Genomic DNA, 27152 nt, shown 5'->3' on the forward strand with positions numbered 1-27152 from the left:
GTTCAAGATAATAAGTAATAAGGAGAGAGTCAAAGATATGAGTTGGGATAACTTACTCCACGTGTCTGGGGCTCACCTCTGAGCACCGAGCCCTGCCACCCGGCAGATCCTTTGGTTACTTAGTTCCTGTCCTGTTCTGTCCTTGACTTGGAGAAGCACACGCTGCCTTCCCCTGGTCCGGCGTGCCCCTCTGAACAGAGCGCCCAGAAAGCTACAGTCTCATTTCTTTCAAGCCATTTCCAGCTCTCGATTTGAGATCTGTTGTCTCTGGTTGGAGAAAAGAGGGAAAACCAAAGGCTGGTAGGCCTTGAGGGGCTAAATTTAGGAATACAGGGCTACTGCCTACCATGGGGTGCTCGCATGTACTGTCAGGGTTTCTGAGGTCTGCCTTCCAAGGTTTGTCTTAAAAAACACCCAGTATGTCTCTTTTTCCAACACATTTTTAGCTTTGAGTTTCTTGAGAGAGCTTGTGAGTGGTTGTTTGAAGCAGCTCTATTGGCCTGCTCCCAAGGAGACACCCCCCAAGCAAAGGTGATCCTTAGGTCTTTTCCAAGGCAAAAAGGTCATGCCAACCCACGTTTAGCACCTGATCATTATGTGTGGAACTCCAATTTGGCATGCCCTACGCGCTCCCCTGTGTCTCGCCCATTTGTGATTAGAGTCACTTTTCTTCTCTCATCCTTCTACTCACTTTTCTTCCTTCGAGTAACAGTAGCTAACTGATAACCTCTTTTGTGCTCAGCATCAAGGATATAGCAGTCCCCCCCCCGCCCCCCCCACACACACCTTTTTCTCCTGCCACTAGGGAGACAGTTTGATAGTATGATTAGTGTATACTTTGGGAGTGCCGTGAGAATGGGGCTGGCCGGAGGGGTGGGACCTGGGATCAAAATCCCCTGCTGGGATACATTGACCTCCCAGAGGAGGTGTGCTTTGGAGGCAGAAGCCACACCCAAAAGGAAGGCCCTGGTGGTAGCTGCCATCCCGTCAGGGGAAGGTGTTGGGGGTCCACCTAGGACACAAGGCATCCCTGGGGAAGCAGGGAACTAGCACCAGGGTAAATAGCTTCTGACAGGCCTTCAGTAGAACTCACAGCAAGTTCTGTGCTGGGAGCTAAGAAGAATTAGGGAAGGATCCTGGTTCTTCTGGGAAGTGGACATTAGGGAGGACGATAAACCAGAGACTTGGACTGAGAGGGTAAAGTGAGGACAAGTAGCAGAAACAAAGCAGAATCCCACAGATCAAACTCGGGGCTAAAGGTGACATGCTGCTGAGCCCCTGGAGTGTTGAGCCCGGACTCCCTAAATCCCTGAGAGCGTGGGCAGGCTGGCCATGGCGTCCTTGCAAGCTCAGCCTGCAGCTGGGGGAGAGGAGGGCTATGGCACAGGAACCACAGAGGCCTGGCAGTTATTCCACCCATAAAGTTTCCAATTTGGTAGGATAATTTGAGATGATAAAGAGGCATCTGATAAAGTGCACATCTGCTCTTTGGGAAGGAAAAAAGAATGCAACATAAGGATTCTATCAGCTCATTCCCTGGGGCCTTGTTCAGAGGCCAACTTACACCTTGGATGGAAGCCAGAGTTCACTGTAAACTTGAAGTGTTGGGAAAAGTAACTTCACCTTCAGGTTGCTTCTTATTATGACTGCATTGTCAGAGTTTGGGGAAACTGGGCTGGGAGTCCACCTCGAGTCACAGTGGGGAACGGAGCTAGTCAAGGGGGGTCACTGATGACCCTTGTGTGTCTATTCAGAGACCGTCAGTCTTAGACCCCTCCTGAATCGTGAATCTGTGAGCTTGAGTCAAAAATTGGGAGATTAGCTTGGGAAACCGAGACAAAGGAGAGCTTAGTGCCTGACTTTTTGGGCAAGTTTCCTTGAGTTTGAAGATACAGAATCCCACGCGAGATAACTCAAGTTAAAGACTTCACTTAAGAATATATTCCCATGACCATCTAAGAACAGAAGAGTCCACTTGGCCTCTGGGGTAGGAATTGGAGAGGGAGGCACAAGGCTGGCTTCTCTGCTCAGGCCCACAAGTGCCTCGTCTTCTTCTTGCCCCTGACCATTATAGTCACCCCACCATGATCCTGCATTTGAGTGCCCCCAGTGAATGCTACTGATACCTGCCAATGCAGGGGCTTCTGGAAGCCCTAAGAGTGGAAGAGATCGCCAAGGGAAGGCAAATCAAGTGACCTGATAATAGAGGGCTGATAACAGGCCCCCAGGGTGGGGGCAGGGTAGGAAACATGATCCTATAATCAGGTGCTGGTCTGTGCCTGTGGCTTGAGAGGAATATGAACAAAGGCTCTGCCTCCAGTTTGTGGAGGTGATGGGTGAGCAAACTGACCCTCAGGTGTACAGGTGTAGAGGCAGCTTCTTTTTGGGTTAACCGGCTGGGAGGTCATGCCTGGTTAACCTCACACCCACTTTGCTATGTCTGGTCTCTTCATGGGAAAATACTTGGAGTTCTCAGCAGCCAACTTAATACCTGAAATTTGGGTACACTGCTCCGTGAAAGCCCAGTCTGGCTTATATCAGATGGCGATCCAGTCTTTCACTCTCATTTTTGGTCAACAATAAAAGGGGGTGCACCTCACCTCCCTGAGCATCTTACCTTCGTTCCTCTTGATTTAATTCTGTTTCATTTTTCTCCGTGTCTTTTTGTTCCATTTATTGAATGGAAATTTGTTTCCCATCTTAATTAGTAGTTGATCTCTAAAACATAATAAAATGAAATAAATCATACTTAAAGGCTTTTAATTTATATAGCCCTCCAATAGATTGTTCTAGTGTCAGTGACCTAGATATAAAAATTATTCTCCTCCCTGACTTAAGAGAACCATGTGGTGAATCCTTTTTGACAAAATAAAGGATGCTTTTATCTAGTAAGTAATCACCCCCTAAAATTGTGAACTTGGTATGTTTAGTTTTCTTAATGCTATGTGCTTAGCTCTTACATTTCTTGGGCTCTTTTTAAAGATACATTTTGTTACAGCTGGAAACTGACCTTTGTTGCAAATGTACTTGGTATGCAGAAAGTGTATTTTACTATTGGGCATCACAGTGAACTAACTGTTTTTGCACAAAACCAGTGCCTATGACCCACCATATGACCACATACCTCGGCCATGTGCTTCATCTTATGGGAACTCAGCTTTCTTATCTGTGAAATAGAACTTCAGATGCTAAGCTTTCTGAGGACCAAGAATGAAGCTCTTGGTCCTTGAATATGTGGAGCCTAAACCTGTGGCTTCTGCTTCGTGCATCTTTGGCTCCTCCTTTATTCATTGCTTCCTGGAACTTTACAACAGTCTGCTCAAATAGCATCTGATCTGAGACCCTCCAGTGGGCTCCCATAGGTGTTGGCAGAAATGTGGCTGTGGCCTCCCTTTGTCCCATCCTAGAAAACAGCAACAAGCAGCAAGGAACTGGAGAGATGTGATGGGGAAAGTGCAGCATGCCTCCCCCAGCAGAGCTGTACAAGGGAGGAGACCCTGATATCCAGTGACAAGTGGGCGACTGAGGAACCCCTGGAGATGCTGGCTGAGGGGCAGCAGGGGGCCCTGCAGTGTGACTATCAGACGTGGCTTCACATTGCACAAACCTGTGGCTGATGTACAGGACAGAGTCACATTTTTTCTGGGACTGTTTACACCACGGTCTGCAGGTCATTATTTCTGTGGTTTCCAAGGAAGTCCAGAAGGAGGAGGTGATGATGCTGGTGGAGTTGCCAGTGGAATCTCAGCCTGCATTCTGATCATCTCATTTCTCTTTGGTCTCCTTTAATGGGTCTGTTTGCCCACTAACACTGAGAGAGTCCCACCTGGCCTTGGCATCGAGCCTCTGAAGTTTGCCCAGCTCCACTCCCTCTCCTGTGGCTCCCTGCTTTCTGCTTCCTGCATTCCCCATTACTCTGTTGCATCCCTGGACCTTGTCTGCTGTTGCCAGAGGAATTCCTGTCTTCTCTGACATTGGCACCCCCTAGAGGCACGCCTTTCCATTCACTCTCCCTCCCAGAGGTCCTAAGGGGTCAGCCCATCAGCCAAATCTGGTCTGCAGATGTGTTTTGTTTGTTTTGTAGTGTTTAAATTTTTTAAAAAATTTACTGCCAACATTTAAAAATCAGATTTCTCATAAAAATCCAGAACTCTGGCTTCTCTTGAAAAGTTAGACTATCTGGCCAGGCAGATCTGGCCATCCCACATGCCAAAGGGCCATGGGATTGCAAACGATGGCCTGGAAGAGCAGGTGCCCTGTGCTTGCCACAGTCCCTGCCATTCCCGATTCACCTTGAACTGCTACCTCTTTCACTCGAATGTGTCATTTGCATTCCCCCAATTCTAGGCAATTCGGTTTACATTTGGGGGCAGTAAGTAAGGGATGCTGTCCTGGGACCCTAATTCAGGTCCCGTGATGCCGGCCAGGCTCACTTCTTCTACATCAGGAGGGGAGCGTCCTGGAACTTCAGCCATTGCCTGGTAGTCTGGGAGAAGAGCCTTCTGGAGCCTTTTCTTTTCTTTTCCCTGAACTTGAATTCTCTGGCACCTGCTTGTAATATGCATACCATGCCCCAGGCTTTGGAGGACACTGGGGGAAAGTATAGAAAAGACAAACAGGGCACATTCAGTGTCTTGCAGAGGAGGGTTTATGGCCCATCACATGTGTTGGCATCAAAACAGGTTCCTCCTACCCTAGTGAATCAGTGGGATAGAATCATTAATAGGTATTAACTTCTATAAAACAAAGAGGTCAGTATACTTCACTGAATACACCATCAGCCTCAAAACCTTAACCTCTGTTTACCTCTACCAACTCTTAAAGGTGAAGCCACCACTCGCAGATCTTCCAGAAGCGAGTTGACTTCTGCCCTGAAAGGTCACAGACAGGCCATGGCACTGCAAGCTACTGCCCTTGTATCCCCACTTTCTGCTCCTCCTCTCCCCCAATTCAGGGAGTGGGGGAGGGTGGTGAGCTGGGATTGGACCTCTCCTTTCTTTGAGTGTCTGAGCGCCTTGCTACCCTTTCTGTCATCCAGTGCATGCGGTGGCCCTTCAGGACACCCATACATTTTTATTGGTCATCGTGCAAAGGCCACGTGATAAAATCCTTCTAGGATTTTCTGTGGAGACAAACATGTGCCTCTTCTGAATCTTTTACCCAAAGTGAAACTATCTTAACCCCTGAGTGTCAGCAGCTCTTTCATCACGTTCTGGGGTTTTCCTTCCTTCTTTGTTCCTCTCAAAACAATGAGGAGCCACACCACTGAGGCACAGAGCAAGGGCTGGGGGGGTCAGACCCCTCCCCCCAGACAGGTGGGACACAGGGTGAGAGAGAAGCTGGGAAGGCATGTAGGAATCAGACTCCTGTGGGGCTTGGGACTCTCCTCCCAGAAAGTCCCCTCACCTTCTGCCTCTTCCTCCTCCAGGCAGCCTCTTTATGCCCTGATTTCTTCCTTTCTCCCAGGCTGGATTGTGAGCCCTGTGAATTCATGTATGCATGGCATCCCATACCTTGTCCTGTGATAGACACATTCTAGATGTTCACCAACTTTCTTGAATAAATGACTTCACAAAATGAAAATCTTACTTCCAACAGACTCAGCATGATTATTACCATTAACCTCTTTATTTTGCTACTTTAGTAGGTGAGAAAGGGTACCTTATTTTTGCATTTGTTTTCATTTCTCTAGGTTAAACTGCTATATAATTGTCTCCTAATAGATTTATTATTATCTCCTAATTTATTATTATCTCTTAATTTCCTTTACCCATGTGTCTATTGGGTCCAAAGTTGTAGTGATTGGCTTGTAGGAGTTATTTATCTAATACAGATAGTGGCCATTTGTTATCTTTAATACAGATACTCTCCCTTGTATAGGCAATTGGTTTCCATTTTAGGGGATTTGTCTTTCCAATATGCAAAAGTTTTAAAGTTTCTTTCTTTTTTTTTTTTTAAAGATTTATTTATTTATTTATACAAGCACTGGGTACAGTCAGAAATGCAGGAAGGTGAGAGAATTCACCAGAGCCAGAGCGGGGAGCAGAACAGGCAGACTGACGAAGTACACTGCTGAGGGGAGCAGTGGGCGGCAGGAGAGGTCTGCGCACCATGTGGGACCCTTGCCGGGTGGCCGGGGATTGAACCGGCACTGCAGAGGCTGCAGGCAGCTTCGCAGCCCCGCGCTCAACTGCTGTGCCACCAGGGGAGGCCCAAAAGTTTTAAAGATTCTTAAGCTAAATATATCAAACCAAATTTTCTTTTTCTTATATGTCTAAACGTGTGACATTATTCCTACTATTGTTTTGAAAAATAACATTTAATTTTTTTTTCCTATGGATTGGTTATTTATAGTTGACCCAGTCCAATTCGGGTTTTACTTGGGAGTGGGGTTAACACTCTCACCCTAACTTCTGAATGATAAGCTCAATACCAGCTGATTCGTGTTCTTTCCCGATCATCTCCTCTACCACACAGTGTGTGTTTTATGTGTTAGTACTTATACCCCGCTCCTCTATCCATCTCTCCATGTCAGTTTCCTTCTGTTTTAATATTTAATGGGATGCATTTTTCCATTTTGCCTTTGCTCTTCATTTTTAGAAATTTGTCAAATAGACTCTTTTGTTTATTATTTTTTAGTTGAATTTGAGGACCATTTTTCTACAAAAATCTAAGAATCCCAACAAAATCTTCTTAGAATTTGAATCATGATTGCATTAAACCCCTAACTTCATTTGGGGACACTGGCACATTTATAATATTTACCTGATCCATCCCAGAGGTATAATATGGTCTAGCTCTTCTTTAACTGACTGCCTTTTTGCAAATTGCAATAAAAATGTATAATCCTCCTCTTGCAGTTATACTCATTTCCTATTAAAGTTACCCCAAGTGTCTTATGCTGACTCTTCTGCCCGGGTCCTCTGAAACTTCCTCTTCTATTAGCATATTTCAGTGTGAATAATGGGCAAGTGGGTGCCTTTAGCACATCTCTGAGCTGAGTGAGACTGTCCCCATCTCCTTTTTTCCCCCCCTTTGGGTGTATATTTTATTTTCCAAAAGTGTGATAAAATAGATAATATAAAATTTACCATGTTAACCATTTTAGGGTATAAAATTCAATGACATAAGCACATTCACATTCACGTTGTTGGGCAATCATTACCACAGATTGCTTCAACATCCCAAACTGAAATGTTATACCATTAAACACACCAAACTCCTCATTCTGCTCTTTCTACCCTTCAGCCCCTACTAAATACTATTTTGCCTTGTCTCTATGAATTTGATTGTTCTAGGGACCTCATATAACATTGTCATGGTGTCTGGCTTATTTCACTTAGCATAGAATTTTCAAGGTTCACCCATATTATAGCATGTATCAGAAGCCCCTTCTTTTTTTTCATATCCAGCTGAGTCCTAGGTAATGTTGGCCCCATCACTAAAATAGCCCTCCTAGGACCCTCCTCCACACCCGTGTCCTGGTCCCGCCACTCTCCAGGATGTCAGCACTTCTTGCTGGAGACTGGCTTCTCATCCTGCAGCTCCTTTCCCCGCGTCCTCCCGCCCACACGCAGCCCCTCCTGCGTGCCTGTCCCTGTCCCAGGTCTGGGGATTCATCAGTGAAGACGATGGAGCAGGGTGTGGGGGAGGCAGGTGATAAACTCAAGCAAATAAATGAGATGATTGCTGATAACGCTCAGTGAGCCCCAAAGGAAATAAATGAGGACTGAGAAGATTCTAGATCTTCCTCTTATGCATTTATGTTTTAGGTCCAAATTCTGGCCCCCAGCATCTCAGGGAAGAATTTAATTGATGTCTCTTCATGTTCCCTTCCTGCCTCACCATCAGCAGGGGGTTGATTGCTGACTAGCCTCCCTCTGCCCCTTGCCTCTCTAGTGTTCCTCTACTGCCCTGCTTTAGAAGCACAGTCTCAGAAGCTTCTGGAAATTTGTGTGTAGGTGAAGCCCCGTAGACTCCCCTGTGTACCAGCAATTCCCCTCTGTATCTTTGCAGAACACAAAAGAACCAAACAGCCGTGGAAGTTCAGGGACCAGTGGCTCTTCTGAGGGAAAGCCCTTCTTTCTTTCTTTCTTTCTTTTTTTTTTTAAATAATATACAATTTCCATTTAGTGTAAGATTCCCAATTTCCCAGCACCATATTAAGAAGTTTACTTTAAAAATTTGTTTTGGCATTTGCAACAAACCTTTTAGGTAATTGCTATCTGTCTTTTACTGATGAATAACAAAAACAAAATAAGCTAAATGAAAACATTATTCATAGGAGTTAAAGCAAGGTTTAAGCTCAGTTCTCACTGCAAAGTCTGCGAGCATAACCCTTTATATGGGGCTTTCTAGGTATTACATTAGGTGCAGTGTATATAGACTTATTTCCCCAGATTGGATTATTTATTTATTTATTATTTTATGTAATTCTTACATCATTTTTCATTTTTGCACAATGTATGCATTATCATTTTGGTTATATTCCCCATACAATTCCCACCCCCCTTGTTTTGACCCTAATCCCTCCTCTCCTCCCCCCCCCCCAGTAGTGTGTCTCTGGTCTACAGTTGGTTGTTAACTTTGATTTTCCCTTATTATAATTAGTCTTTCTTATCTGTCTTCTCCTCCCTCTCTCCCTTTCCTTCTTCTAAGTGAAACTGGGCTGTGCGCTCAGATCCTGTGAAAGTTTTGGCTGTGGGGCGGGGCAGGGCAGAGACAGGCCACTTTAGGTCTGTTCTAGATAGAGAGGGTGGGGGGGGCTGGGTGTGGCAAGCAAGTGTCTTGGTAGAGCTCCTCTTGGGGGAGAGAGGGAGGTTAGCACGGCAAGGTCCTGGCCAGACCTTAGGTCACCAAGACGCCGGACGCTGAGGTCTCCTGAGGTCACCTGAAAGAGGTTCCTTACAGTGTACAATTGTTTTACATCCTCTTTAATATTTTGATGGTATGTTTTCTCTCCTGTAGCTCTCCCGCCACCAAAGCATCCATAGCCCTCCTCCAGAGTCCGTTGTCCCCCCACCTCCCTTTTCTCACCCCTCCCCCTCTGCCCCTCCCCCCTCTGGGTCTTCACATCTGTGGCAGCCTCCTATGGGCAGGCACCTGATGGAGAAAGGCTTCAGGAAACACCACGCTGAGATACAGTGCGATGCCTTCCTGCCACTGACTCCTGTCGACATTCAATGAATTCTCAGCCTAATCTGGGTCTTGCTGAGTCTACTTTAAGGAGACTTGAATGTTCTCCCTGACTTGTGGTGCTTTAGGTAGAAAATGTTTTGTGTCCATGGCTTCTTGTTTCTTCCCTTTCTGCTCCTTCAGATTTCAGAACAGTTTTAGTTATCATCGCTAACGCAACAAGGACTGATTATGAGCAGGTATTAGTCTATGTCTTGTATTAGTCTATGTCTCTAATTCTCTCTCAATATTCATAACACCCTATGAGGTGAACCTTCTTATTCCCATTTTATGGATGAGGAAACTGAAACAGAGGGACTGAAGTGACTTAGAGCACGTAACTAGTAAGTGGCAGAGTACACATCTAACCCTAAGCGGTGTGACTCCAGAACCTGCCCCCAGGTCCATCTTGCAACCCCCTGATACATGTGAGCCTTGTACATACAGAGATCAGCGGTTTGTAGGCTGGCGGCTGTGTGGTCCCCCCAAAAGCCTTATCCGGCAGCGGAGTTCCCTCTCATGGCCCTCTCCCTCAGTAAATGGGTGTGGTGGGTGCCCTGCTTGGGCCAACAGCACTCCAAAAAGCACAATACAAGCAGAGGCTCAAAGCCACTGGCACATTGGCGGTCCTCTTTTTGGAATGCTGTCCCTTGATGTCCCAGACCTGGCTCATCCTGGCTCATCCTGCCAGAGAGATGCATGGAGAGGTTGCCTGGAAAACAAGTGAGGCCTCAGGCATGTGATCCCGGGGAACTGCCTCAGCACCTCCTGCCCTGTGAGTTCTCTGGCTCGGGTCCCTGATTCTGTGGAGCAGGGACAAGCCAGCGAGCGATGTTTGTTCTTTGTCCCAATTTCTGGCACATGCAATCAGAAGCAGGCACAAATAATGGTTGTCTCAAGTCACTCACTTTGGATGGGTGGTTTGTTTTGTGGTAATAAGTGATGCAAACAGCGAAGAAACCAAGGCTAGATGGGTATGAAAGACATGGGCCTGCTGTCTAAGAATACCTGGAGTCCAGAGCTCAGGAGAGCCCTGAAAGCTTGAATCCAGGGAGGGATGCCTACACTGTAGTGGCAGGCCTCAGGGGAGGGCCTGGTGGCTCACCCAGTAGTCAGGGGCCAGGAAAAGTGCAAACACAGACATTCACAGATGAGGGGAGGGTCCAACACCAGGTAAAATGGTGATCAGACTGGAGGCTCTGATCATGGAGCTAGTATTTGTATGATGAAGAAGCCTCCCGCGAGCTTCCGCCTGGGACAGGAGCAAACTCTGAGCTCTCATCTGTTAGTGCCAAGACACAGGTGCGAGCCAGTCCATTGACCGGAGAGATCCCGGAAGAGTCCGCCCAGCATCGTCTGAGAGAAGGTCCTGCCAGGCCCGCCTGCATTCTCATCCATGAGTTTTCCTTTCTTCTGTCTTGCCAAGATGTGGACTCATTTTTTCTTTCTGTGGTCAGAGCAGAAAAGCAGAAAAAAGATTGGACCACAACTTTCCCATCTGCATAAACACAACTATGTTTCGTTCCCACAGGAAAAGGTTTCCACAGCAACCGTCTGTGTGTGTGTGTGTTTGTGTGTGTGTGCAAGCGCATGCAACACGACAAAGTGCAGAGCACATGTTCTTAGGCAAAGGGTGTGTGGATGCTGTAATCTGGTTCTTTTTGAACATCTTTTTATTTCCTGATGATAAAAGTAACATGCTAAATAAAATTTGCAGATTACAAAAAACAGAAAAGAAAATTAAAGTTACCTAAAAATCACCAACCGGAGACAATCAGAATGGACACTGTGGGTATTTCCAGCCAGTATTTTTTCCATGTTATTTTGTATATTGGATTCACACTGGACATTATTTCCTAATCTGTTTTTTTAAAACTTATAATATGAACATTTAATAAACTTTCTTCTAGAATAGGTAAGATATTTCATAGTATTACTTTACATGGTAATTCATTTTACCACCCCCCTCAGAGGTATGGTTGTTTCAGTCTTTATCCTAAAAAAAAAACATTGAAATCAACATCCTTTGTCTTCATTGACATCTTTAGTGCAAATCAAGAAGTTATGTACTTGGATCCAAGTCTTATCATTGCCTGTTTCAAAAGACTGTGATAGTTTGCTAAATTACCCCATAAAATGAAACCAATTTATATTCCTCCTCCACCAGCAGTGTGTAAAATTTCCCATTTTATTATATACTTGCCAATATCCAATCATTTCATTATCAAATACTGGCAATGATCTTTTAACTCATTTTCTCTTTCCCTTCTGTAGCATTTGAAATTTGGCATAGATATAAAAGTTACTTGGCATCCAATTGCTCAGGATTACACTGATTGCAGGAGTGGTTGCCCAGTCCATTCCCAAATCAACTTGTTAAAGGAGATTTGCCTTTTCTTTTTTAAAAAAAAGATTTATTTATTTTTATTCATATGAGAGCTAAGGTACAGGCCAGAGATGTTGGGGGGGGGGGTGAGAGGATTCACCAGAGACAGAGCGGAGAACAGAACAGGCAGACTCACTGAAATACACTGCTGAGGGGAGCAACGGACGAGACAGGAGAGGTCTGCTGTGCCATGTGGATTGCTCCCTGGCTGGCCGGGGATTGAACTTGTGCTGCAGAGACTGTGGATTGCTTCATAGTGCTGTGCTTAACCCCTCGTGCCACCCAGGAGGCCCTGCCTTTTATTTTCTGATGAGAATTAAAACCTCAGCTGAGCTGCTGTGCTTGCAGGTAGTTTTCTGACAGGTGTACATATGTTACTTCCATTGGCCTCGCTTGTTCAGCCACACCCTAAGCATGTGTGGGATCAGGGCAGGAGTTACAGCAGACTCTGAAATCAGGTGGGCCTGCCTTGGAATGCGAATTCGCTCACTCACCAGCTGGGTGACCCTGAGCAACTGAGTGCTGAGCCTCAATCCTCTCTTCTATGAAACAGGAATATTACTTATCCATGGAATTGTGCACATGACATATGACCAAAGGGCATGGCAAATTAAGACTGCGTAAGATGGTTGTAAGAATAAAACTCAAAGGCGCTGTGTCAGCTGGTGTGGCATCCCTGGGGGCCGCCCCTACCTTGCTTCTGCTCAGCCCGAGTTCCAGCCACATCAGACTCTTATTTTCCTTCTTTAGGAATTTTTTCACTTGCTGGATTTTTTTTTTTCTAGAATATTCTCCCCTGATGGATGTGTCCCTTTCATCATTTAGATTTTAGATCAAGTGTGATTTACTAGGAGAGACCTTTCCAGGCCTCTTCTTCCCCGTTGCTCTTTCATAAAACTGTTTTCTCCCAAGTCCTTACTCCCTCATGGAATGACCTCATTGTTTATTGTGGATGTTCTCGCCTCCACTGGAAGCCTGAAGGCACATGAAGGTGGGCCGTCTGTCCCTGCCTCCAGGAACCCAGCACAGTGCTGCCCAAAGTGGGCACTAGCAATACAGTGATTTTTAGCATCTTGTGCTGGAGATTTTTTCCTTTTTCTTAGAGTAAAGTAAAGCAGCTTCATGCTACATTTACCTTTGATGGGTCAGAGCTATAAATACTGGCATTAAAAAGTAATAAGCACAAAAGCTAAGATTGTGCTGGCAAGGTTACTTTAGCATGTGATGTATATTAAAGGCTTTGACTCCAGATTGATGTGGAGAGAATCTCAACCTCTCCACACAGTGGTTCCGTGTCCCCAGTGATACCTTAACTGCTCTAGGTTTCAGTTCCCCTGCATGTAAAATAGTAATAATACCCACTTAGGGGTTGGCTTGTGGATTAAACAGATAATGTATGAAGAGTAACTAACTGGTTTCAAAATGGCATTTTATTGTCGTGTTTAAGCAAACCAAGGACCAAGTAATATTAGGCTCTGTGAATGAGGGGGGCAAAAGAATAACTAATATAAAATTTTATTTATTAATTACCATATTAAATTTTAATTCATAGTCACTAGCAGTGAGCATATATTTAAATGAGCAATATGGATCTATGGAACTTGGAAAAGTCCATCTCTTTCTGCCTAGATGTCTTTGGATGTATATAGCTAATATTTCATTAATTGTGGTGGAGGGGCGTAGTGTGTACATCAATGTCTCCTATGATGCATATAATTAAGCCACTTTTTTTTGCCAGCGGAAGAAAATTGGGCTTTCCCAAAGAAAAGCAGCTTGCTCCCAAAGTTGCTAACAGATTGCTTCTTAATTGAACTTGGGAGGTGAATTATATGGTGAATTAGAAAAAAGAACAACTCTGAATTTAGTGAATTGTTCCATAAAGGAAACTGTGGGATTGAATTGCAAATGCTGGATAGAAACATTTCAGCCTGGCCCCATGCATCAGGGCCGCTGACCTCTGCTGTGTTTCAGTGAGAGCGTGAACAGGCCCTGAGCTCTCTTTTCAAGGCCTGGAGGGCATTCTTTCCCAGAGACCAGCTGTAAGCCTGGGTTTCTTATGCAAAGGAGACGTTTGAATAAACCCCTGTGACTAATGAAATCTACAAGTTCTTTGCATATTCTCTCACTGAAGAGGTAATTAACCAAAGATCAAATATAGACACATATATGTATTTTTTTCCAAATATTTTATCTTGCTGTCACAGCCAAGGAAAAATATATCACAGCACCCTGAATGCTCCCTTCTCTGTTGCCCCAATCTTTGTCTGCATCATGCTATATTTCTCTCTCCCTTGTTCTGTGGTGCCTAAGGCTGCAGTTATAGCCATATCACACCTGTCTTACTCTTTTGCTTGCTTTTACTGAAACAGAGCTATGCCTCCCACTGATTTAGACGTGAGAGATGACTTTTCGTAGTGTTTGATTTGTCTGTCTCCAGCTCCATGTCTTTCATCCTTGGTGAGCTTGGGAGGGAGAAGAGAAATTGGTTGTAGGAAACTATCAAGAGATGAGGTTCCTCTAAGAGCTTCTCTGAGTAGTGAAGCTCAACCTTGGCTGCCACATGAGAACATTTAAAATCCTAAGGCCCCAGACCAATTAAATAAAAACCTCTGTAGATGGGATCCAGGCATCGGTATTTTTCTAAAAAGGTTCCCAAGTGATCCCCAAATACAGCCATGGTTGAGAACCATCGTTCCAAAAATATCTGCTTCCCTCCCTTCGTAAAAGCTGATGCTGATGAACTTTCCATCAGTTTGGTTGAATTAGAAATGATTGAGTTCTCTATTTAAGCACTGTCTACCTCATCCATCCATCCATACACCCACCCATCCATCTATCCATTCATCCATCCATCTACCCATTCATCCATCAGTCTGTCCATCAGTCCATCCATCCATTCCATTGTCTATGTGCAAGACACAGTGCTGATAGTCATATTGGACAACACAACGCCCTTTTCTTCAAGATGATAAAAAGACCAGACTGGGGACCATCTGAGTAAACAGGAGATCCCAATGCTTTCTGATGAGGGATATGAATAAGCTTAGGGCTCTGTGGGCTCACAGAGGACAGGCCTTCTAACCTGAGAGGAACGGTGGGTAGCTTCCCCACAGAAGTGGTATCCAAGCTGAGACTTGACGGACCAGTAGGATTTGGCCAGGTGAAGAGGGGTGTGACTGAGGAAGATTCATCAATAACAGGGTAATAGACATCCAAGTAGGATGGGGTAAGGAGCAAGATGCATCTAGGCACCAGCTAGGGGAGGACAGAGGTCATATCACTGAAGCCCCCCTCCCCGAGTCCTGGTAAGATTTGGAATGCTTTGCAAGGGTTTTTACTAGGGGGGCAGTCAAACCATATTAACTCCTCATAGACCTCAGGATTAGCTGTACTGGAAGCATAAGATTTGTTGCTCTTGTAAGAAAAAAGTGCCTCCAGTGTCTTGCTGGTAAGAGTGACCGAAGAGAGATTTGTATCTAACTCTCCATGGCCCCAGCCTCGTCACTGACTTTGGATGTCCTCACAGACCTCCTGGGAAATGCCTGGATGCCTTGGGAATAACCAGCCCCTCCCAGGAGCCCTACCTGTTGTTGCTCATTCTGAGAAGTGACAGGAAAGAGTGACTGGGGGTCATACAGGAGCCACCTCCAGCTGTCATTACTAGCCATCTTTGTATCTGCAAGACAGCAAGTCACGTCACCTCTTGGAGCCTTATTTCTAATAGAATTAGAGGTTGTCTCTAAAATGGGCACGTTCATAATCCGTTTGTCAGTGGGTTTTTATGAGGCTAGAATTACAGGATTCAAGGCAAGGAACTGTTCTTAGCACGTGGTCAGTGCTCAGCTCCATGATTAGCGCTTAGTAAACACTCATTCTTTTTCCTTTCCACCTTTTTGGGGGCACTGGTCTTGCCCCAGCTCCAGAGTTCTTGTTCCAATTATAACTCCAAGTATCAGGGAACCAAGAGATTCAGAAGTCCTTGACCCCTGCCCTCCTGCCTGCTGCGGAGTTGAGTATCAGTCTTTCCTACACTTTGCTCCCTCAACCACAGACTCCAGATACCCTTGAACCAGGGCTTCTTGGGTATCCTTATAGATTTTACTTTTTTTACTTTTGCAGGAGGCAAGCAGGCCTAGATTTACCATCCCTCCATGCTAGGGTTATGTGGAATATCCTTTCAAAATCCAGCTCCTATGTCCCCTCATGTCCACTACTAATAACCTTGGTCACATTCAAAGCTGGTGCGATTACAAAGTCCTTTCATGTCTTCTGTTTCCCATCTAGATCTATCAGAATAAAAGCTGAAATGCTGAAAATTGCCTGCAAGGCCTCACAGAAGCTGATCCTGTAGACCTTCTACTGCCCACTGACCTCGTTGCCTTATCACTTCCTCTTTTCCTTGCTTATGCCATTCCAGGCTTACCCACCTCCTTACTGCCAAGCATACTCCCACCCCAGGGCCTTTGCACCTGCTGTTTCCTCAGTTTGGGATGTTCTTCCTCAGACATCTGCAGACTCTCTCCCTCACTTTCTTCAGGTTTCTGATTTTCTACTTCACATGCTACAGAGTCCCTCATCCCTAACATTTCCTGTTCCCTTCACCCTCATTAATTTTCTTCATAGCCCTTCTTAACAACCGACTTGCATATTTAGTTGCCTATTTGTTTATCGTTTTCTCTCCTATCCACCATCAGAATATAATTTCCATGAGGTCAGGGTAGAGTTTGTTCAGTGTCGTATCCCAAGCAGCAGAAACAGCATCTGGCATGTAGCAGGTGCCGGATAAATATTTGTTGAATGAGTGAGTGCCTAAACAAACCCATTACCTCATTTGGTCCTTGCAACAGCCCATTTGACAGATGAGAAGTACTGACCCCTCAGGTCTTATCCACTGTGCTATAGCCGAGGAAAAACTAAGCTAGTCCCAGGCCTTAGTTTCAGGCTCATCTCTCCACACATGGCACATTCCTCTGCTGGCCAGCAATTTTCATACCATCAGGATTTCCCCTGACCTTTAGCCCGAGAGGAAATGATACCGCAACTGGAAGAATACCCAGAGGGCTGGGAGCTGGCAGCAAACGCCCCGGCAGCTGCAGGGAGTGTGTGAGTGGATTCTGAGTTGGCCAGAAAGGCAGCAGGATGAACAGGATGGAGGCAGACAAAAATATCAGCGCACGCCTGGGCCACGGCCAGTGTCGCAGCCTCTGTAGGAAAGAGGTAGCCTCTGTGTCAGGAGCTGGGATGCAGGACCACAGGGCTGTCTCCTGTGGTTGTCTGGGGCCAGGACTTGGGGTTCCCTGCTTGGGATGCTCAGTCAGGCAGCTCTGGAGGCCGGTGTGCTGTGGGGAATGGAAGAGATCGCTGGGCTTCTGCCTAGGAGACTGTCCCAGGCCCTCAGCTTTTACTCTGGGCTGGGCAAGCCTGGGCTAATTATTATTATTCTGTCCTCTGTGAAATGGGCTTACATACTGTCTACCAGAATGTTCTCATCAGGGAAGAAGGGGATATGGGAGTGTAAGCTGGAGTGTAAGCTGCAAATTTCTAAATAAGAAATAACTGCATTAGTCAATAGATTTTCCTGTAGTTGCTTTAATTTGGGTTCATATGTATAATAGTGTATCCTGGACACAGACATTGTTCTCAAATCTGTTCCTTAGTGTCACTGTCCACCCGTTTGACCAAACTCCAAATGCAGGTGTCCTTGGTGGCCCTTCTCTCATACCAATCCATCAGCCTGCCCTGCCATCAACTTCATCCCTCAGATCCTACATATCCAGCCTCTCTGGCCTTGCACCCACACCCATGCGCCCACCGTAGTCAGCCCCTCCATGTGGCAAGTTCATTCTGGTCCAGGTTCTTTCTCCTCTCTGCCTTCAGCTGGGGATGTGCTGCTGTGGCCCAGATCTTTGAGTGACTGGCTCCTTCTTGTCTTTCAAATCTCAATACCTGATGTCATCTTCCAGAGGTTCTTCTTTGACCACCTTCTGCACAGCTGCTACCATATGCTGAATTTGATCTTCAGAACATTTTCTGAACTTGCAATAATCCTGTTCCCTTATTTTCTTATCTACTGTTTGCTGGGCAGCCACCCATTTAGAATGTACACACCCACCTCTCTTGTTCACCTCTGGATCCCAGTGCCTGGAACCACGCTTGGCTCATAGTAGCTGTAATCGTAGTCAGTGCTTGACCATGCTCCTGGTGGGGGTGGATGTCAACCTGGCTTATAGATGATGACTACTAACAAATACAGCATCAATGTCCTTGACTGAGGCAGTGTCTACAGGTATGATTTATAAAGTAAACAAAATAGTTTCTTTTTTTTTTTTAAGATTTATTTATTTATGCATACAAGAGCTGGGGTACAGGCCAGAGGTGGGGGAGGTGAGAGGATTCACCAGAGACAGAGTGGGGAACAGAACAGGCAGATTGACTGAAGTACACTGCTAAGAGGAGCAGAGGGCGAGTCAGGAGAGGTCTGCTGCACCGTGTGGGTTGCTTCCTGGCCGGGGATCAAACTCGTGCTGCAGTGGCTGTGGATTGCCTCATAGGTTGTGTCTTAACCCCTGTGCCACCAGGGAGGCCCCAACAGAATAGTTTCTTAAAGGAGCCTCACCCCAAAAGGAAACCAGACACCTGTGGAAGCCCAGGCCGAAGTCACTGAGCTCATCACAAGTTCAGGAGCAGCATGGATGCCATGCCCTGCATTCCACACCCCAGTAGGGGATCCCACAACCAGACGTGTGTGGGTCTGTTTGCCTTGGGCTTTCTTTTGGAGGTGGGAGTGAGGAAGCTGATTTCAGCATTGGCTTTGGGTTTTGCCTGTTAACTTTGCGTACTTGATTCCAAATGCTCTTGGACTAATCAAGGAATGCAATACTTTGATAGTTGTGAATTTTGTGTGTGGTTATCAAAAAGCAGGTTCCTTTTTACCCCCGTGTCTAAAACAGCACCTGGTTGGTGCTGACAACCTTTGTTGAATGAATCTTCACCGACGCGCTGGTTTTGGCATTTCTTGGGGTGCAGGGAGGGCTGATGATTCCTTACATTTCTTCTCTTCTTGTCTCTGTAGGTGGGCTTGAAGAGCAGCCATTTGAGAGCTGGCCGAACGTCACTGTCACGAACACCAGCAGCCAGGAAGCCAGAGAGGGTAATATGAGGACCATCAGCTCTTTGGGTACTCTGTACATTTTAACTGTAGCAGATTTCAAATAACGTAACAGTTGCCATTTTAATGCATTTTAATGTGTGCAATTTAGTGGTATTAAGTACATCCACAATGTTGTGCAACCTTTACCATGATCTATTTCCAGATCATCACCCCCAAAATAGACCCCATACCCAGGAAGCAGTAATTCCAGTTCCCCCTTTCCTGACTTTGGGGGTCTCCTCTTGTGTCTTTGACTTTCTTTCTTAGCAGGCTGGCGCTCTGCAGTCTGTGGGCATGAAAGAGTGTGCTCTTTTGTCAGCGGAGTGGGCCGGCTGCCAGAGAAGGGATAGAAGAGCAGTGCTTGGTTGCTCAGGGACCGTGCTCCTTCGGTTCACTCTGCGATCGAGACTTGACTTTTCTCTCTAGCACTTGACTTGTGAGTCGAAGTCCCTGAGGCTTTTGAAGGGGGGTGATGAGGCTTAGGTGTCGGAAAGAGTGTGAGCACGTGTGGGTAAAGAAGGGAAAGAAGGCTGCGTGAGGCTGGAGAAGGAAGGGCTGACTAGGGACCCCTGGGCTGCAGCGGGGAGAGGCCACTGAGCTTGGGGCTGGCCACGGGCAGGGCTGGCTGCCTTATCTGCAGTGCCTGCTCCAGCTCGGCCTGTCCCGTGCCAGGGCTGCTCCCAGTTATAAGGCTGTTTAGCCTGGAGAATATGGGATGGCATCTCACTGGACACCTCTCACTTTTGGAGAAACTGTTCCTGTTTGGAAGTTATGCTAGAGGAGAGAGGCTGCTGGGCTTCTGTGTGGCCTGCACCCCGCGGCTCAAGACTCTTCTTTAATGTTATTCCATCAGTGTTATTTCTTCTACATAAAACTAACACAGCAAAAGGTTATCATTTTTAAATACCAGAATCCTACATTTCAAGGATGCCCTAGATAGGGATGATATAGAAATCACTGATTGCTTTATGTTTTTGCTTTAATATTAATTTCCGTTTTACATATGCATATATGTATATTCCATACAAATGCATCATGTACTTTTTTTTAGTGTGGCCCTTTTGCTTTTCTTTTTCCTTCTTTCCTTTAATTTGGCTACCTCCTTCACTTCTTTTTTCATATGTCATCCCTCTACCCCTCCCCAGGTAGTGTATACTAATAATTTTGCACCCTGCCATGTTTTGTCCATACACATGTATTCACACATGCACTTCTATAGGGATGAGCACAGACACACATACAAATGTACATGCATCTGTCACATTGCTGGGACAATGTGCAGAGCCCCCTTTAAAATCCGTCATTTTCTACTTTGCTTATTTGATGGGGTTTTGACTCATGTGTTTTCAAGATCCCCAGACATTTGGTAAACGCAATGGCATTTCACTTTGGCCACAAGTCATCAGCACTTTGTGGTAATCATTTGGTGTGGGGATTAAAATAGATGAGTGTTGCTGTCATGTCACAGTGCCGTGATGTAAATGCCACACCTAATCTCTCCTTCCCGACTTCAGTCAATTATTGTTGCCTAAAAACCATGCCCAAACTTAGTTATCATGAAGCTTCTGTGGTTGACTGGGTTCAGTCAGATGGTTCTTCTGCTGTTGTCAGCTGGGATCGCTCACTCCACTCATTCGTCCACATAAGGCCTGGACTCAGAACTCCGAGTGCTGCTTCTGACACACCCTATTGGTACAAACAGGCCAAAAGACCAGCCCAGTTTCAAAGAGAAGTATATAGATTCTCCCCTTTAATGTGAGAAGTGGTTGAGCTTGTGTATATGAGAGGACTTGCTGGTGTCGTATTTGAAGACTATCCACTTTCCTCATTGCGGTTTACCTGCTCACTGGTAGCCAACACTGTCAGGATTTTTAACATTTACTAATTTTTTGGGTGTAAAAATGTCTCAGCCAAATAAACTTGGATAGTTAGACACACAGTTGGTTGGAATCCCATCTCACCCACTTAGTAACTACAATATTGCGTAAGTTATCTAATTCCTCATATGAGGATTGCAGAGTCTTAGAAATAATATGTGTGCAAAGTACATAGGCAGGTGTCTGGAATGTGAAAAGTGCTCAGTGAATGTTGCTCTTCCATGCCTTCCTTTCCCCCTCTATCTGTGAGTTATATTATCTAGCATTGAAAGTTTACCATCCACCGCTGGACTAGGATCCCACAATTATTCAACAGCTGCATAGAAACACAACTAAGCAGGACAGGAAGGTACAAGGCTGCTGGAGCCCAACAAAATTCTGCCCCTGGATGACCGGGCTGTGCATTGTACCCACAAGGTGGCGAAAAATCTCCTTGGGCATTTTAAAATAAGATAACGACAGCACACCCCCAACATGCACCACAACTCTGGAGCTGGCTAATCCATAGCCTCCAGCCCCTCAGATGACCCTAATTTGTGTGAGGATAATGGCAGGATTGGGCCAATCCCTCCACTTTGTATTACAGTCCAGACAAGCATGTCTGTGGGTACCCAGGCAAGCCTGGGGAAGCAGGATGTGCCAAAGGTGAAGTGAGAGCTGGGCTGTTCTAGCTCCTTCCTTCAGCCTCCCGATTCCATCCCTCTGGGACAGTCAGCCACCAGCCTGGGCGCCTCTTGTTTTTGGTGGAATTAAAGATAAGACAAGTTGTGTCAATCTCAGACTCTCCTTTAATCATGACATGCCCCCCTCTGCCATCCCCAGAGAGAGAGAGCGCCCATGCAGGAAAGGATCTGAGGGCAGCTCCCACCACTGGCTTCAGCAGCAGGGTTATTTCCTGGGATTAGGTGGCTCCCCTCAGCCCTGACGGTGAGGATGTATGCTTCCAGCTTTAGGGGCTTGGAGAATTGCTCACTCAATATCCCCCTGCAGACCTTTCTGTCCGAGGAGCCTCCCTCCCTGGAGATGGGGGCTCAGAGTGCACATCAGGGATGATAGTGGGGTTAATGAAATGCAGAGTACAAGTGCTCCAGAACAGTTGTGATAAAGCCTGATTTCCAGAACCATGGTCATAAAAGAAGCCCTTTTACTTTCAGTAACAGTGCCTGAGGATTTTGTGTTGAGCAAATAATAATGGAATCTGGTTGCCATAGAGAGAGGGCATCCCATAAACTTGGGTGCAAAAACCACTCAGCACCTGAACCCCTGAAAGCCACTTAAGTGTTTGCATTTGGTGTGAACTGAGCTTAACCCAGATGCTCTTTCCAGCCTGTCTCCAAGCGTGACCTTGATAGCGATCCCTGCAGCTTGCGTGGAGCCCCCACAGGGCAGGTGTTTGGCGTCCATCTGGCTGAGAGCACACACAGAACCACATGCAGTAAGAAGGAAATCTCAAGGAGTAGGTGACTTGTCCACGGTCACATGATCAGCAAATATATGGCAGTGTTTATGTGGCAGCTCAGCCTCTTGCACCCACCCTCTTGCCCTCTGGGCTAACCAGTGAATCTCAAACTTCTCTGACCTTTCGAATCACCTGGGGAGCTCTAGAAACTACAGGTGCCTTGACTCTACTCTAGATTAACCAAGTCACAGTCTCAGGACAGGAGACGGACAACAGAAGTTTATGAAAGCTCCCCAGTTGAATCAAATGTGCAGCCAGGTTTGAGAACCATGGTGTAGTATAGGCCCAGTCCCCTCTTCCACTCAGGGCTGTTTGTTAGTCTTTGAGGACTGCCACAGGCAGTGGGTTGTCGTCACCTGTGGGGTGAGGGCTACACAGATGGCAGGACCAAGGGGTGCTCATTTCCCTAGGTTAGTGGGAGTGACCAGTTAACTAATTGAAAATTCACTGTTCCTTGCCCCTGAAGTCTGGGTCGGGACTGGTTCTGTTTATGACATAGCTGTGCCTTCAGCTGGAAATGGAACCTTGTATAACTACAGTTGCTCTGCTTTTTCAAAGAGGACAGGGAACACTCCTAGGGCCAGCAAATTTAAATGGACTTTATCCTCACCCCACCCCACCCCCAGTGTGTTAAATCCTTTCAGATGCCCTGAGCTCCTCTTCAAATGCAGGACTCCTGGCCATAATAAATAATTACATCCTTCTATTTGGACTCTGATTCCAGATAGTAGTAATCCAAGAAAATCCAATAATGACGGTTGCATTAAGATCCTTCTTCCAGGCTAAGCAGAACATCTGTTTAGACATATTTTTAATCGGCAAATGCTTCCTGTGTTGAGTCCTCGGCAAATTAAATTTCTCACTGGACCGAGGGGGAAGCTGTCATTCAATAACCCATCTCTGGAAATTACACCCCAGTCTCTTTCCAGGTGCACTTAAGATTTTCCCATGCTGACGCGGCTGCATCCTGGCCCTAACAAGACCGGGTCACTTGTGTGTAGAGCACAGCTTGTTTGAGGGACACATGTGTCTCAGTGCTAGTCCCACTAATAGGGAAGTATTGTAGCCTGTTCTCCAAAGAAGAGTTGGCAGCGGAAGAAAATTAAGAGACTTGTTGAAAACCATATGGGAAATGAATAACAAACTTCCACTTGCTACACCGCTGCCTGTGATTACTTAAGACGTGATGATTCTCAGGATTTAAACATTAAGGGCTTCAGGGCTGCCAACATTTTGGAGAAGTTTCCGCCGCAAAATTGTTTGGACTGTTGAGTTGTTTATTTTTAGAATAACTCATCCAATCTTTAATAAATAAATTCAGAATGCAAAAGCACTGAATGCTAACCTCCAGCCGGGGCACCGTGCAGGATGTCAGTATAACCAGCCACAGTTCCTGCCTCCATGGAGCTTTCAGTCCACTGCAGCAACTCACACTGGAAATCTGGACGCAACATGAAGTTGAGGGTTCAGGGAGTGAGTGACAGTATCTGTAGAGGCCAAACAGGTACCACTCAGTGGCTGAATGGGACAATGTAAAATGAGAGAGAGCCCAGCAGCTGGGAATACAGGAGCCCTGACTGTGGGGAGCAGGTGCTACTTAACTTCAGTGGGTTGCCAGTGACTGAAAATGGGCCTAATATTGCCAGATCTTTTCATTTTTTAAAGAAAAATTCAAAGATCTGGATTCCTATGTGCAATCTCTTGATTCTTAAAAGTTGGCTCCTAAAGTGAGATTAAAAAAAAATAATAAAACAAATACTATGGGCCAGAAGTGTCCAGGCCAAACAAAACACATCTGTGGGTTGGGTTTATTCCAAGAGTTGCAAGTGTATGACTTCTGATCTAGAAATTCTACCAGTAAAACAGTTATTTTCAGGTTTAAAAATGTGTTACTCCCTATCTTTCCGGTTCTGGCAATATGACCTCTGGCACTTTTATAAAAACATAGAACTGCTGAACAAAAAATTACCCTTCCCTCAAACCCCACGTTAAAAATAATGTTAAACTCAAAGGGAAAAAAAGGAAATTTCCATCATCAGGAAAATAAAAAAAAGGAAACATAAACCCATAGAACTAACCGTAAAGGGTGGGGAAACTGTGTAGAGGGCATTGAAACTGGACCAGGATGTGAGGGGCTGGGCACTGGTGTTCAATGCCCATGTCATGGCTATACAGGTGCAGGAGATGTGGTCTTGTGAGGCAGGGAATGAAGAATAATATCTTGCATAAAATGAATACCCTCAAAGGGCTTCCTACACATTAATAAAAAACAACTAGAAAATCTCTACTCATTGGCTTCAAGGAGTGACAAGGAATGTCAATTTCCTTACTAGGTTGTAATTGGGGGTAAAAAAAATGTCTGCAAAAAACTGAATCCCAAATTCTCTTTTGCATACAGATATAAGTTCTCAAATTACATTTCCTGTATATGGAAACCTTAAACTTAGAAATTAACATAAAAATTGATCTAGGACTCACAAAATCCCAAGAGCCCTGAAAAAGTGAAAAGCAGGGTCACACTCATAGTTGAAGTCTTATGGGACTCTTAAAGACAGGAATACCCTCCCCTACAAATGAATCTATAATTAGAACACAAAATAGAAAAACAAAAATTTAACCCATAGAGGAGAATCAGCAGAGAAAATAAAGTGGAGAATTAGTGCCTTGAGGTATAGAACTATTAGGACAGTCTCAAGGAGATTAACTAAGTATACATAAATGACGAAAGAGCCAAGAGAATAATTTGAATGAGGCAAGAAAAAATAAACAAAAGCTTCAAATTACAGAAGAAAAATTTCCTATTTACAAATGACATATTTATTCACATGGAAGATCTACAGGAATATACAACAAAGAAAGAACTCTTAGAAGTAATAAGTGTGTTTATCCTGGTATCCAAATATATATATAGAATATATGTATATATAAAATATATATAAATACTTATATATGTATAAAAATAATTGCAACTCAATAAAGAGACAAAATAAAAAATGGACAAAGGATTTGACTGACATTTCTTGAAAGAAGATATGCAAGTGACTAATAATCATGGGAAACATGATTGGTTATTTGGAAAATACAAATAAGAGCACAACGACATGCTACTTTACACCCATTGGGAAGGTTATAATCAAAAAGATTGACAATAACAAGTGTTGTTGAAGATGTGGAAACATTGGAACCCTAATGAATTGCTGGTGGAAATGTAAAATGGTGTAGCTTCTTTGGAAAATAATTTGGTAGTTCCTCAACAAGTTAAATATACAGTTACTCGAAGTCCCAGCAATCTCACTCCCAGGAATGGAATTCCCAAGAGAATTGGAAACATGTCTACATGAAAATGTGTGCGCTCATGTATATATAAACAACGAAAATGATCAATAACTGAGAAATGAATAAGCAAAATGTGGTTTATTCATATAATGAAATATTATTTATCCCTAACATGAAGTACTGATTAAATACTAAGTGCAAACATGCTAAGTGAAAGAAGCCAGACATAAAGCACAATTCCATTTACTGTGAAATGTCCACTGTGAGGCAAATTCATAGAAACAAAAGGTAGATTACTGGTTCTCTAGAACTGGGAGCGGGAGACGGCTAATGGATGCAGAGTTTCTTTTGGGGGTGATGAAAATGTTCTGGAATTCTGTAAGTGGTGATGGTTGCACAACTCTGTGAGCATATAAAAACCACTAAATTGCACATTTTACAAGGGTGGCTATAATGGTATATGAATTATATCTTAGCTTTTTAAAAAGGAGCAAAGAAGCTAGAAAGGAAATCTGAGAATAAAATAAATCATAAGGAAGTAACAAAATAAATAAAATGAATGAAATAAAGAAAAATGAAAAGAATCAACAAAACCTAAAGTTGATCTTTAGGGCAAAAATATACAAACGAAGGAGAAAATGCTCCAAGTAAGGATGGTGAGGAATTCTAAGCAAGTAGATTGAACACAAAACCTTAAGTGTCAACAATGAATAAAGTGTATGTAGATTCACTTACTTAGGGCTGCAGGTTTAAGAGATTCAATTCCGTGGGGTCTATTTTTGCTATTTCTAGGGGTCATAACAAACTCAGAATATTAACTCCAGCCTACCATTTGTTTCACACATTCTCTCTTAAGGTCCAGATGTGCTGAGAGACTGGGAAGAGCTGTGGGGGGCTGGGAGGGGAGATAGGGGGCGGGGTAATGAGACTCTGCTTTTTCCAGGAGTTTAACTTACAAAAAACCCTGTATTTTCTCAGCGCTACAGACCTTTTCTCTTTACTTGTCACCTGACCAAATTATTCCCTATATTTGCAACATTGATGGCATTTAATCAAGTTGGGGGTTGACTCAGCTCTCATGGCTCAGAGAGGAGAGCTTGACTCCATCCCAAGAGGCTGAGAGCTGTTCTGAGCACCCTGGACTCAGGGCCAACAGGCTACCTGGAGCCCCACAGAGCCTCGACCAAGGCCACCAGAATTCAGACAATTCCCATCAGAGGCCTGGTGCTCTTGTTCTTGTCCCATCCAGAAAACTACCTCCCAGGGTTCCAAACCCCAAACAGACCTGTGGCCCCCATTGGTACATATTTTCTAACATCCCATTTTGTGAACTCACGGATAATGTACTCAACCATAATGTACTGGAGGAACTGCAAAGGCAAAGTAATTGGCAGCGTGGTTGTTTTACAGATGGCAAGCAGGATGCCAAGCTTCTGCAGAGTTCCGGGACCTTGAATGCCAGAGCAGAGACTGCTTCTCCCCGGGTCCGAAGAGCCACAACCTCAAGGACAGAGCGAATATGGCCGGGAGGGGTTATCCCCTACGTTATTGGAGGAAACTTCACTGGTCAGTAGCCCCAGATGAGGTCTGTTTGGGGGGTGAGTGCTTTGTCTCCCTAGGCTGGCAGAGTCCTCCCAGAGATGACTAGGGGGTGGGAGTGAGCAAAGGCTGGGGGCACTGCAGTTCTACCCGCTAATACCCCTTGTCCCTACAGCATCCAGTGCAAAAGATGCACGGTAATGCAGTCTGTTGGGATCACCTCCTCAGAGGGGGTCACCTAGTCCCCAAGGCTTCATGCAAGGGGTAGCATATGACCGTGGTTTTGAAGGC

General features: G+C 45.1%; 1 protein-coding gene across 1 annotated transcript in view; it reads left to right on the forward strand.

The window, feature by feature from the left end:
- The window catches only part of TLL2 (tolloid like 2), a gene marked incomplete at both ends in the record, with an annotated part of 97931 nt that overhangs the window by 28243 nt on the left and 42536 nt on the right, over positions 1-27152 (forward strand). The window contains 2 exons of the mRNA XM_084245007.1: positions 18633-18710; positions 26733-26888. Of these exons, the coding sequence (XP_084101133.1) occupies positions 18633-18710; positions 26733-26888 (234 nt within the window). The remainder of the gene's footprint in view (positions 1-18632; positions 18711-26732; positions 26889-27152) is intronic.

This window comes from Talpa europaea (genome assembly GCF_964194135.1).
Source record: "Talpa europaea genome assembly, chromosome: 10".
Classification (NCBI taxonomy): Eukaryota; Metazoa; Chordata; class Mammalia; order Eulipotyphla; family Talpidae; genus Talpa; species Talpa europaea.